This window comes from Drosophila elegans, unplaced genomic scaffold, assembly GCF_018152505.1.
Source record: "Drosophila elegans isolate 14027-0461.03 unplaced genomic scaffold, ASM1815250v1 contig_208, whole genome shotgun sequence".
Lineage (NCBI taxonomy): Eukaryota > Metazoa > Arthropoda > Insecta > Diptera > Drosophilidae > Drosophila > Drosophila elegans.
The window spans coordinates 12,931,765-12,945,702 of record NW_024545578.1 but is presented as its reverse complement, the minus strand read 5'-3'; the positions used below and the strand labels follow the sequence as shown (position 1 = coordinate 12,945,702).

The 13,938-nt window shown below is 40.2% G+C and overlaps 2 protein-coding genes across 14 annotated transcripts; one reads left to right on the top strand and one right to left on the bottom strand.

The window, feature by feature from the left end:
* Positions 1-808: 808 nt before the first annotated feature.
* LOC108135594 (JNK-interacting protein 3) lies at positions 809-11,207 on the bottom strand. 13 transcript variants are annotated; one of them, XR_005977184.1, is made up of 17 exons: positions 10,517-11,207; positions 8,556-8,576; positions 7,746-7,982; positions 7,522-7,677; positions 7,047-7,452; positions 6,791-6,895; positions 6,547-6,582; positions 6,038-6,055; positions 5,514-5,571; positions 5,258-5,436; positions 4,965-5,187; positions 3,261-4,892; positions 2,963-3,183; positions 2,693-2,893; positions 2,541-2,601; positions 2,251-2,355; positions 1,444-1,614 (listed from the first exon to the last, which is right to left on the bottom strand). XR_005977184.1 is itself a non-coding variant. In XM_017256400.2 (16 exons), exons 1-16 carry the CDS (start codon positions 10,616-10,618, stop codon positions 1,611-1,613), a joined length of 3,660 nt encoding a protein of 1,219 aa, XP_017111889.1. In that variant the 5' UTR covers positions 10,619-11,207; the 3' UTR covers positions 1,444-1,610. The 13 variants fall into 13 exon arrangements, 9 of the variants coding, with proteins under 9 accessions (XP_017111886.1, XP_017111887.1, XP_017111888.1 ...); XR_001773919.2 differs by having other exon boundaries at positions 2,257-2,355; XR_001773920.2 differs by lacking the exon at positions 8,556-8,576 and having other exon boundaries at positions 2,257-2,355.
* Positions 11,208-11,631: 424 nt separating this feature from the next.
* On the top strand, positions 11,632-12,477 carry LOC108135513 (signal recognition particle 9 kDa protein). Its single transcript, XM_017256258.1, has 2 exons — positions 11,632-11,857; positions 11,922-12,477. The coding sequence occupies exons 1-2, from the start codon at positions 11,717-11,719 to the stop codon at positions 12,012-12,014; spliced, it is 234 nt and encodes a 77-aa protein (XP_017111747.1). The 5' UTR covers positions 11,632-11,716; the 3' UTR covers positions 12,015-12,477.
* The last annotated feature ends 1,461 nt before the right edge of the window (positions 12,478-13,938 follow it).

The window sequence follows — 13,938 nt, the reverse complement described above, 5'->3', positions numbered from 1 at the left end:
GAAATAATTAACTTTTTAGTAAGAAAACAAAATAAAAATTGTATTTTAAATATGAAATGTAAATGAAAATGTTTTATTTTTGACTGGCAAAGGCTTAAGCTGTTGTAATTTTAAAACTAATATTTTAATATCTTCCAGTTGATAAAAAGGTGGACTTTTCTGAGGAGCTAGTCTCTCTTCATTCGCAAAAAATTATCAATTATCAAAAGTACTGAGCAACCATAACTACACTAGTCGAAAAATCTTAACTCCGGTACAATTAAATATATCAATTATATATTTGTTTGTTATTTCGGTATACGTATATTGGCTTAGGTAAGGTCGCATAGGATACTATTAGGTAGCAATGTTGCGCAATTTTAACAACAACAACAATTTTAAAACTAATGACTCCTATTTAAATGACTTAAGATATTATGTTGGTGCTTATAAATGGGAACCATATTTTTGTTTTATTAAAAAGTAAACTTTTTAGCCGCAAAACTGTTTCAAAAATAAAAAAAAGTTTAGAACAAAAAAAAAAAAGAATGAAATTAACATAAATTATTTTGATTAAAACTTCAATATATTTGCTATTTAATGTATGGATCGGTCTTTATTTACAGTTTATTTTTGTTGCAATTTTTGTTTTGTATATTTTTGGTTGTCGTTATTTAATTTCACAAGTCAAGCCAAAGCTAATACGTATGCAGATATTCTAAGCTGTTGTTTTTAATGCTAATGTTATGAAATAAAACATAAATATCACTTGCCTGGCGCCATCAGAAATCCGTTAAAAATCTCTGCGATTTAAGAGACAAATCAAAAATTTTTACTCCGTTTTGTTTTATTACTAACCAAGGCTTACAAACAAATGAATAACAATCAAAGTTAAGGTCCGAAAATTTTCAACTAAAGTTTAAAATTATTTAACAAAATAACTAAACATAAATTGCTCAACATTGCGCTTTAAAATAAAATAAAATAATGATACAAGAAATTAAGATTCTACTACATATTTGGACGAAGAATCACGCAAAAATTCCCTTGAAAAGGCGCACTTTTCTATATCATGTTTTAATATATTTATAATTAAATATAAATGTGGTGTTTTTGTGTCTATGCAAAATACATAACTTGCTGCCAGCAGAGCGCATAAAATTTACAAATTTAAATCTTGTTACACTCTTATTATGTATTATTTATATATATAAATATATATATATCATGAAATATTTAGCTGGCTATCACTGACAAATAACTTTGCAGGTTTTATTTTTGGTTTAATTGAAGCAATAAGAATCAATTGGGTATGCCTCGCGGCCAAAATTTGAAAATTGTTTAACTAAATTATTTTATAGAACCCATTTTGTCATCGTGGTTGTTTTTAAGGTAGGTTAGATAAATACTAATGTTTAAGGTAATCTTTTCGCTAGCCTGCAAGTATCGTATTATTAGATTATACATGTATATATATGTATTCATATAACTTTTATAAATAATCATTTGCACTTAAACCAAATAATCGGTTTTAACGTTGACTAACATGCCACACAATCAAGTAACTCTTATCGCCTCGATTTTCGATCGTTTGATTTGGTTCCAGTTGAATACTGTTCTCCATGTCGTTATCATCTGTAAAATGTCAATTAATCACAATTAATATATTAGTTATAGGTGCCTGTACACAAATACGACCTATCTGAGGTATGGGTTAGTGCTTCAATTCAAAACTACAGATTATCATTCGGTTCTAAACATTTACAATGATTTTACACGGCAAAATACAGTTGGGAAGTCGTTAGGTTTTAGGATTTTCATACTTATGTATTTAGTATTATAATTTTGAAAGCAGTTCAGCGAATTGTGCACCATTTTGTATGGTCATTTGAACGCAAGTTTTATTAAATTTACAAATAATAAATAAATCTTTATATTAATAACTGAAGAAAAGAGCTGGTTAAATTAAGTTCTTTGGGCCCATAAATATAATACATCAGTTTAAAGCAAAATAAGGTAATAAAGAGGTATACAAAGCCCTTCAAATAAATTTCTAACCCTGATACATAGATATTGTGATTACAGGTAATGTTTTTAGGACAAGAAACACGGTACACCAATGAGTTTGTGTGAAAAGACAGTGTCCTGTGCTTGGCAGTACAAAGTGATAATTGAATTTCGACCGGCTAAAAGCACTGTGAGGAAGGGAAAACTGGTGCCGATAGAGGAACAGTAAAGAAAAACATGAATAAAATTAAAAAAGGGACTTGCGTAAACCTGCTTAGCGGTCTTAGCGGTTTAGTTTGGTTCAGGTCACGGCAGAGACAAATGCTGCAATTCACATTTCGGTTCCCATCCTGCTACAGATTGAAGGTTCTACGGACAGGGCAGAAATTGCACAATTAAATCGTAACATGGGCAAACAAAATAAGTCAAATTAAGACAGTAGGTAAATAAGAGAGTAATAAAAACTAAGCAGTCAACTAAATAAAGAAAATTAAAATAGCAAAAGCAAAAAAAAAACGAAAGAAAATTAAAATGAAAACGAAATCAAAGCTTACGTATCGACTTTCCAAACTATCAAGTGCGCTGCATTATCACTAGCATCGAACTTATCATGTCCTGCAGATGGGATGGAATATGGAATGGTTATACACGGCTCAAAGCTTCGCTGCCCGATCCGTCCAATCCGGCGGACTCGGTGGCCACTTACTTATGCGAAAATCGATGTAGCCCTCGCCGCCGCACATGACTAGCATATCGGGCCGTTTGTTGCTGAAGGTCAGTCCGCCGTTCAGGTTCGGCTGCTGCAGCATGGGCACCGAAACGAAGAACTTCACCGCATCCCGGTGGCCGTGGAAGGAGAGTTGAGCATTGGCCATGCAGCACAACGGCATCTGACCATGCGGATCGGCTGCCAAATCAAATCAAATCAAATCACAAACTAAGTACATTCAGATTACAATTAAGTAGAGAAACTCACATGATGACTTTGGCTGCACCTCAGCCAGTGGCACCGAGATGATCACGCCATTGCTGGTGCCAATCCACAGCCTGTTGCAGGACACCATCAGGGCGGTGATGCGGACGAAGCTAAAGCCCAGCTTGCCGGTGCCCAGCATCTTCGATACATACGGCTCAATGTCCACGTCCTGTTTGTGCTCGAACGTGTGCGTGTTGTACAGCCGCAGCGTGGAGTCCAGCCTGAAATGTATAAGAATTATAATTAATTTTATTTAATGACTCCAAAGAGAAAAAGGAGGAGAGGGGGGTCTACCCACCTGATCGATACCCAGACACCTGCTCCCGTGGCCGCCATTTGGCGCACCTGGCTCTCCTTGCGCGGATGCGCGTCCAGCGAGTGCACAATGTTGAGCGATACGGGGTCAACGATGAAGATCTTGTTGCGGTGCGCCGCCCAAATGCGCTCGCCGGCCACACAGAGGCAACGTATCGAATGGTTGCGATCACCGAGCGTCACCAGGTGATAGCTATTCAGATCCCATTGGCCGTCTGTCTGGCGGCGGAACACGGCCAGCTGGGCATTGGCCAGCGCCACAACGACCCTCGCCTCCACATGCACAATCGCCAGCACAGCGTCCGGCAGGAGAACCCGATGCAGGCACTCGTGCCACCTGCCCACGCTGCTGTGCACATACAGCCAGCCATCCTGGGCGCCCAGCCACATCGTCGGACCCACCGAACTCATTGCCGGCTCATCGCGATCCTTGGTCTCGAGTATGGGATTGAGCGATTTGGTGGCAAACAAAAGGTTGCCGCTCGACGTATTATTGTTGTTGTTTGCTGGCTGCTGGTTGCCATTGGTGGATAGACGCTGCGGAGCTCCTGGCAGTGCCTGTCGTATCTTGATGGCCTCCACATTGCCCAAAGGCTCCTCGGCACCCAACTCCGGCAGCTGCTCGTTGGACTTCTCCGTGGCTTCCTTGGCCTCCTCCTCCTCTTGCTGCTGCTGCTGCTTGCTTGCTGCATTGCTATTCTGCTCATCGTCCGTCTTTGGTTTAACCCGTACAAACTCCACCTTGCCGAGCAGCTCGGCACCTTCGCCCGGTCGCTGTAGCATTTCGCCTGCCTTGACCACCTCCGATTGTTCCAGCAGCGCGTAGTCACTCTCCATCGCTCCCTGGACAGAGGCAATGCAAAGCAAATGCGAGGCGCAGATGGGAAAGGCATCAAGAACGGTGGCCGATTGATTGGCATCCACCACACTGACCGTACTCGCGGCATGTGTACTGGTGCATATCCACACGAACGAACTGAGCTGCGTCTCCGGCTCGAGCGTCTCCAGGCTGACCCGTGCCATCTGTCTGTCCAACGCCTCCATGCTCTGATCTGCCGTCGGACTGGTGATTTCGGCAATCTTGAGCGTGGACTTCGGAGCATACGGTGAGTTGGCAGGTATCAGCGATTGGCCATTCTTGGTGAAGCCGCCGTGCAGATTAACGCCAGCCGCACAGAACACCTTCATGTGCGGCGATGCCTCCGCCAGGGGATTGCAGTAGACCGGTACGGGTACGCCGCCCGAGTGACGATTCGGATTCGCCTCCTGGCTGGCCTTGTTGATCGGCAGACTCCAGCCGTATGCATGCAGTCGTCCATCCTCTTTTTGTACGTGAGCGCGTAGCTGGCGGTATTGCTCCCTCCTGCGTGCACTAATCCTCTCGGAGCTACCCTCCTCGGCATAGTCCTTGGGCATGATGAGGGCATTGGCCAAGCCAGCGCTGGCCGGATGCACGGGCGGCTGGCCGCTGGTTAGGGCCAGGCGATGGTCGCCACCTCCACTTCCTCGACTGGGCGATCCGTGGCTGTGGGCAGGGCTTCCTCCGCCGGTGTGACGAAACATCGGCCCCCCTCCAAGACCGTCCGCAACGCGTTCCGTTGGCCGGTTGGAGGGGCTGTCCATATGAAAGGGCAAGCATATTAATGCATATTAAACAGATTCCAACGGATTTTGATGGCAAACTTACGTAAAAAGATTACTAAAGTACTTCCAAATGCTCTGCTTCGACTTCCTGTCCAAATTATCTACAGTGCGTGAGGCGCGTAGGATCTCTGTGAGACGCACTGCCTCCTGCAGCTCCATTAAGCGCTCCTTGTACTGGTTACGCTCCATCAGCACCATGGCCATTTCCACTCGAGTGAATCTCTTTCGCTGAGCCAGCGGCACATCGTTCTCCTCTTGTTCTGTGTCTAAATGGGGATTGAATTAAGCCATATGATTAGTTGTGGCAAATCATAGTAGAGTGCTACATCTACTTACTTTGCTGCTTGACCTGCTCCTTGGCTTTCTTCAGCTCATCCTCAAGCTCACTGATGCGCTGCCTCAGCTTGGTCCTCGATTGCTGCATGGCATTGAGCTCCTCGCGAACGATTTCCACCTCTCCAGTGAGCTCATCCACTTTCACAATCAAGTCGTCCTTGACAATATTGAGTGCATTTCTGTAACGTGGGCGGCATGGGTATAATTGATTTCTGCTAATTGATTCCCAATTGGGAACATCGTTAGTGATACTCACTTGGTGGCCAGCAGCTCATTATTTTCCATGATGAGATTTTCCACCTCCTTGCCCATGCCTGAAATGGGATTGAAGGCTTTATTAATAAAGGGTGTGTGTTAAGTGATTCTTTGCGACGAAACAAGAGTAAAAGCGTTAGAAAAATGCAAGTGAAACTCAAGTGTTGATGTGGGTTAACTGATAATTGCTACAAATGAAACATAAACATAAACCTTCACATATTGCATTCATAAAAAGAAAGGAAGAAAAAACCAAAACCATATCAAGAAATAAACTAAAAACTACCAAAATAAATAGAAAATGGAGATACTAAAACCAAATGTTATGGCAAAATCCAAACAACAGCCTAAAACAACGCAAACACCAAAATAAAGTTATTAATTTACTTAACAGCGATACTGGACGATTTAGGCGATAACTACTTACGATACTAAAAGGGTAATGAGGAGACAACTACGATCACAATAGTTGGGAGCTACTTTATCGATAGTTATGAGGGTGTTCGTAGCACACATTAGACTTACCAAAATAGTTGTCGTTAGCTTCAAAGGAGCAATACAATGCAAACATAGTTGTTGATTGTGGATTGTGTTTAGTAATTGCAAGAGAAATATATTGTTTTTTTTGTTTGTTGTGGAGGAGGAAACGAAAAGGTTTGGTTTTGGGCAAGTAGAATTCGGCATAAAAGAAAGAGAAATTTCATTAGAGGTCATGTTATACAATTTTATTTGTTGCATCTAAATTTGAATAATTTTTCTAGTTTGCTAATGCTTGATAGCAGGCTGACACACTTTCGAGCACATAATTTCCAACAGATATCACAAGGAAAATACACACAAAATACGTGAGGATCCTTAAAACTCTTTTTCCTAGTTTGTTTAGTCGAATCTCGCATGATATTTGATGTATTTACAGGTTATATAGATGAATCCATATATGTAGGAATTATATGGTAATTCTAGCTGAGTTTCTTGTACTTGTCTTTGCTCTTGCTGCTGTGGTTGATTGTCTTGAGTGCTTGAGTGGTACCTACCTGAGGACGCATACTCTCCCGGATGAACCCAGCTGCCTGAAGGGTTTTTTGGCCACACAAACAAGAGTGGAGTTCCATGAGATTGTTGCAATGTTGTGTTTAAGCAAAGCAATGGGGAGAAAGAAGGATATTGGCATTTAGTAACAGCTTGGTTGAGTTGGACTCAGGCACTTTTGATTAGCAACATTTAGGGTGCAATGGAAAGTAGTCCCACAAACACAATTTCCCCCAATGGACTTCTCACCTGTGACAATCTCATTCTCTTCGCTCTCCTCGTTATCCTGGAAGGACAGCTCTTGGTAGAGATTGTTATCCGAGCGCTGCTCCTTCTTGGTGGTCGAGCGACCAACTGGGATGGGGATTTTGGATGGGGTTGTTCGGTTGGTTTAGTTGAGTTAACACAAAAATCAAAAGAAGAGAGAGGAAACATTAGTACGGTAAGCGGTTGAGTAGCTAGCAGAGGTGTGTGTGTGTGTGATCCATCAAATCCCTGCACCTACCATTTGTGGGCACATTTGGCACGACGGGACTGCTGTCGGGACTTTGGGGCGAGGTGGCCTGGTGTTGCTGCTGCAGTGCGTCGGTGGCAGCGCCGCGTTCCACCGTTCCGCCCAGATTGTCTAGCTCGTTCTGCAGCGATGGCGGCCCGGAATCATCCGACTGACTGCCCACACTGCATATGGTCTCGGTGTCCAGCATCACCGAGTTCTCCAGCGAGGCGAAACCATAGGAAACTGGTCCCGAACTCCGGGCCACCGGATTAAGTCTCGCTCGACTCACATCCATGCGATCGGAGGCGGTGCTCATTTGGGAGTGCGTTGAGCCCATCAGCATCTTGGTGCGTTCCATGTAGTCCACATGGTTCTTGAACAGCTCCGTGTAACGCTCGTGCAACTTGTTGTACTCCTAGGGTTGTTAAAGATGTAAATTAAAGGGTAAATGGGTTTATAAATTATAATTATTTTTACTACATACCTTCTTGAGGTCTGTTTCTCGCTCTTCCAAGCGACTGGCATGCTCCAGACTGTTCTTGTGCTTCAGCTCCAGCATTCGCACAATGCTCTCCACCGACTCCAGACGTGTGGCCAGCTCCTTATTCTCCTGCTCGGCCAAGTCTTCAGCCTCCAAAAGCTATTAAAATGAAATTTGTATTAATATTAAGCTTTGAAAGTATTCTTTTTGAATTTGAAGGTGACTACCTTCTGTTCGGACTGTTTGCGGGCGCTCTTTTCCCGCTCGTATTGTGTCACCAACTGCTCGTTGTCCTCGCGCAACAGCTCCACCTCCACATCCTGCTCCTGATTGATGCGATACGAGGCATCCAGGCACTCCAGCACGTTCACCAGCAGCGGCATGAGGTTCTTTACCACATCCTCATCGTAGCGATTGATCATCCGCTCGAACTCTTGATAAATGCTACCCGCCAGTTGTTGGACCTGCAAAGAAAATGTGCATCAGTCGAGCTTTAATTTGAATGAAATCAGGGGACAACAAAGTGCAATCGATTAGTAGGGTAACAAGAATTACAGGAAGTAACTTCATAAACCCCGCTAAAACCATTTAGATATTCTAATTTAACCAATTGTTAGATTTTCCCAGGACATTACGTAGTAACACCTTGAAAATCAGAGTAAAATTACCAAACATAAAACATATTTAAACAAACGAAGAGAGTAAGAAGTAAAGATAGTTAGGAACTCACATTTAATGACTTAATTAAATCAGTTTTTATTAACGGAAAGGTCTTAAATTCAGACCCCCAGTCATGCATTTGGTTATTAAACGAGATTATTTCCGCCAAATAACAAAACCGAGAAAGGTTAAGTGTGACACCTTCTCGGCTTTAAATTCTTGGCAGTGAATTAAAATAAAAACAAACAATTGCAAGGCGTCTATAGTATATAGTATAGGTATGTCGTGCATTTACGTATCGGAATGTGAATAACAACAAAAAGAGTATTAGGGGGGAAAATGAAATAGACCACAAACGAAAAATTTGGATAACTCACGATGCTGACAACCTGCTCGTTCTGAAAGAGAAAGAAAAGAACAAAAACAAGGTGTAAAGGACACATAAAAACAAAATTTTAACAAATTAACTGAAAATGTACAACTAAAACCCAAAATGTGAATAAGTGCGTGATGAATTGGTGAATGCTGTGCAATTAAAAACAATTGTCAGTTATAAAAATTAATAAAAAAAACCACCCGTTTCTTTTTAGTTTATATAACAAGCTGACACATTAAAAATTACAACCTTTCGAATGTTAAAAACATTTCTATAAAAATCATTCATTAGAAACATATGGTTATTTCTATAAATAAATATTAGTTTTTGGTTAAACTTTTAATAAAATATATAGGGTTTCATGGCATTCCCACTGCACGCCAACTCCCTTCTCTAAAAAACTTGTCATTAGACCAAGGTTGGGCACACTTATAAGGCCAACAAGCTAAAGTATTTAGACATTTTTGGGCAAGACTTGTTTCATAAATAGTTTCTGCTGGTGTTGGGTCAAGAAACAAGTTTTAATCGGTGTGCTGGCAAATGCTTCCCCCTTGAAATGGCTGCAAACTCATTACTCAATTAACAGGTAGCTTATCAGCGGAACATGTGCGCCAAGAACCAAGAATTTAGGGGAACCTGATGAGCTCATTCGGAAGGGAAAGGAAATCACACGTATATATGAGTGTTAAAAGTCGGATGGAGGCCTCTTTGCTTTAATTTGCATAGCTCGATTAAAGCTGCCGAAGCTGATAAAGTGCAAAATCAATCAGGGAATTGGGGTGAAAAATAAAAATAAACTAGACTGCAGAGCAGGGGGAGGTTACACTGCTAACAATATTAAATATAGGGCTATAAAAATCGATAAGCGTGTAAGTTGTCTATCATATTTTTATACTTTTATTTTTACAATAGTTGTGGTGTTTTGAATTGTTTAGAAATAAAAATAATGAAGCCTGTGCTGTAATGATTGTAATATTTATTTTTTTGTTTTTTCATAATTTGAAAATAATGCTATGTTTTTATAAACAAAACAAATTTTTTTATAACCACATTGTATATTTAAAGCTTTTGGAAGCGCAAAGTAAATCTGTTTATTTGCTAGTAGTTACTAGATTTTTTTTTCTCCAAAAGATTGCGTGTGGTGGTCATAAAATTTAAGGGTCGACTGACTGACTTTATTGATTTCTGGTCCCCGGCTTTTTACCCTCTTTTCCTCCTTCTAACTCTCTTTTTCTACCCATTTTTGGTTGATATTTTTCGCGAGTTTAAATGTCAATGACCAGAAGCGTCAGCTGATGCATAATAAACAATTGTTGGATGCGTTTTTACATAATTAAGCGTATATAAAGAGAGAAATAAACCAGCAAAGAAAGCATTTTTCTGTGATTGTAGCATTTCCGCTTGGGACACTTTTATAGCCTCATTATCTGGTGTTTGTGCTAGCGATATTCATGTGAGTGTGTTTTATTGTGGAGCATACCCTTAGAAAACATGAAGACTACATAAAGAGTGTTATCGAATTTAAGGGAGAATCAGAAATCAGAATCAGTACATATTATAGTAAACAGTAGTCAATTTCCTTTATATAAATAAGACCTTTTGATATTTAAAAAAATGAATCTTATTTACACTTAAGAAAAGACCAGAGCTAAAGTAATAAAGCTTAAATTAGTAGAAAATTCATTTATGTGAGGCTGTCTTAAAAGATGGTTTGTTAAAATTTGACCAGATTAAAAAACCCATTTCATATTATATAAAAACGTTTTATTTTTTTATGTGCCCAATTTATTTACCCCTTTATATCAAAAAACATTGTATAATTGAAAAAAAATCATTAAGTATGTGAGTGACTTAAAAAACATGGTATTAAAAACTGATCTTATACTATCCAAAGCCGAGTTATTTTTCTGTTTAATCAGAGTGGAAAGCTGATGAATGACGGCTTTTGTGGATCGAAATTACCTTCTCCGACATGACCATGTTGTTGTCCTCGGTTCCATAGACCGTTTCTGCTCCGGACTGTGGTCCTCCATTGTTGAGCAGGGCGTCGTCGTTGTCCATCATGATGAATGGGGTTTAAACAGATCGAAGATCTCTCTCTTTATAAAGGGGGTTACTCTTATCTGAAGGGTTAAGGAAGGCGGGGACGGGGGTGCACTTGACTGCTACGTCACGCGTTAACCGTTATGCAGGCAATGCCTTTTCAACCCCACCACAACAACAACAAGCGGAGGGAGAGAGAGAGGGAGACTCCCACACGCACACACACTCTTGACTTTTCGATGATTTGTTTGTGTCACTCGTATTTACATATATTTCGACAAAATCTCTAGTATATTTAAATAAATTTCATTTTAGCTGTTTTGTTTCTGCGTGTCACTTTTATTTGCGTTTTTCGCTTTGGCCCCTCGCCTCTTCTCTTTTCCTTCATTCACAAAATTTGATTGACTAGATTTCATCTTTTTTCGCGTTTGTTTTTCGCTGCATTGTCAGCGAAATTTCACGCAGATTTCACTGCCCACGCCTACGCGGCCATCAGTTGCATGCAATTAAGCATTCAATTTTAAGCAAATTATAGATTTTCACAGCATTTTAGCAATAAATATTGGTACACTTTGCAGAGCAGCGACGAATGTGTGGGTGATAGTGTGACTGTGTAAGGAAATGAAAAAAATACCGTACTGCAACACGCAGAGTCAGTGTTTCTGTTTATTTAATATATTTTCACACTAAATCTTTTATAATGAAAGAATGATTATAATAAAAACTACAATCATTTATAATGTTATTTCATTTGCGGAAAAGCTTAAATTAACAACATTCCAACCGCAAAAGTTTAAAAACAACCGCTAATTCTCTCAGCGTTGCCACATCATTGGATTTATTAACAGATCTTTTTTATTTCCGCAAATTTTAATGATATATATCAGATTGTGGTTGAAATTAAGCATTACATAGGAAAACTGCTGAGAAAATGAAATATAAAAAAATAGTGTTCCATTCACAATAAGTTTTCGATAGCAGCCGGAAAACTCATCGTCATCGATGTTCAAGTTAGTATTTTTACCCTCGCACGGTCACATTGTTTCAACGTCACGCCGTCCAGTTGCTGTTGTTGTTTTCATTAATTTCGCCTGCATTTCCATTAATTCGACTTAAAAAATGGTTTTTGTAAAGAACTGGGAGGATTTCGAGATTGCCGCCGAGAATATGTATATGGCGAATCCCCAAAACTGCCGATACACCATGAAATACGTGCACTCCAAGGGCCACATACTGCTAAAAATGACCGACAACGTTAAGGTTTGAACTGCTTTTCTTTATCATCAAAAACACATTTTCAATTATGGCATTTATTATTCCACAGTGTGTGCAGTACAAAGCGGAGAACATGCCGGATCTCAAGAAGATTGAGAAGATCACCAGTAATTTGGTGGGACACATGGCCTCCAAGGAGTAAAACCCCGAACACAAACAATACGTTTTGGCCACGGCGGCACTTCTGCCCCCAAAACAACAACAATGCAGCACATGTAAATCAGCCACTGTTTTTGTTGTTCCCCTGGGACAGGTGTGCGCGTGTGTGTGTGCCATCAATACCCGCAATTGAATTTAGTTTGTAAGCGCCAAATATCCGACCAGTTTTTAAAATTCGAATGTGGTGACCAGAGTAGCTGCTTTTAAACGACATTTCATAAATGTCGGCTCTGTACACGTTGCGAATTATCTGCGGATGGTTCCTCATCATCTAGAGATCGAAATACCATTTGCAGGCATCGGCGGTGGCGCAAAATGTTTTCCGATAAAGTAAAACCTACGATTTTGTATTTATTGTAACAGTCAATGGGTCGTACACATTTCCATGAAATGATTAGCATGAAATAAATCAAGGGAATAATGCAGAGCACAATGAACACAAGGAACCAATCTGTGTTTTTATTGAAAGCGGTAAAATTGTTGTTGAAAATTTATAAACTAATTATTGAAAGTTCTTATTTAAAGATTTAGTGGTTGCTTTTATGATGTATGAAATAATCACAATGAAACGAAGGAACAAGTTCATTTATTTTGTAATTTTGTCATTCAGGCATTTTAAATGTTAAAATGCTATTTTTTCAAATATGAATTCATTAAGGGACCGTTTTAAAATTATTAAAGTATTAAGCTGCCATTTTTTTTGTTTAGTCATTTTAAAGAAATACAAACATTTGTTATATAATATATATATTTTCACTACAAATTGTTTAGTCTTAAAATGAATTTCATAAAGAATTCATATCTCAAAATAATCATTATATCTAATGAAATTCTAATGCCATAAGAATTTGACCTAAAGTTATTCAGAGCTATTCAATAGAATTTATTATAATTTCCAACAAAAAGCCATTCAAAGAGGTTTTCCAAAGAACTCTTAATTGCCTAACCATTAAAGTTAAAGCGATTAAACAGCCCGAGCAAACAGTTAACAAGCCACCTAAAAAGCGGCAGGAGGAACAGAATGACCACCGATGGGAACTGGAAATGGACAGCGGAATGGGATGCTGGCTCACTTAATAATCCGAGAGCAAATATTGGTTATTTGCATGTGAGGCACTCGAGTTTATTTGCCGCAGGAGATTGACAGCAGCCCGCCGCGATAGATTGATGGAACCGCTGGCCACCGGATTGGACAATTGGACACTTGGACAGTTGGACATGGGGACACTGGGACAGTTGGTGGCGATCGGTAGCCAGAAGTGTTTGCCCAGAATGCAGAATGCACTTCGGACGAGGTAGGTGGGATTTACCAGTTGCCTGGGAGGCAACTCAGTAGCCACTTTGGATTAAGTCGAAGCATTTGCTTGACCCACAGAGATCCGCTCGAGCGGACCTTTTGATCAGCCCTCCAGCCCTACAGTTGCAGCTCAAGCGGTCTCCTCCTGACCAATCTTGCTAGCCATTTGATTGAAGAAACCGTCAGTTTCCGGCCGCTATGGCTTAGTCTCCACGACAAGCTCATTTGGCTTCTGTTTGATGGCGATGGAGCTGCCGATGGAACTGCCGATGGATCCTCTGTCCAACCCATCGGATGTTTGTGTTTGCCCGCCCGGTTTGTGCTTCTCGAACAGACCTCTCCGTATTGCTTTACTCGATTTTTGTTTGGCTTTGTTTGCCTTGCGCATTGCATTGCAATCACAATCACTTTAGGCGGCTCGGCTTCAACGCTTTAAGACATTTAAGAGGCCTACCTGTCTTAATTTGAATAAGTTGGGGGAGTGAGAGGTATGGGAGTGGGTTTTCAAGATTTCAAAATAGGTATATCAAATTGTTAAATTCATTTATTTAAGTCAACTAGTCATTATAAAATAAATTCAAAATAATTTTAAAACAATTTATATATATAT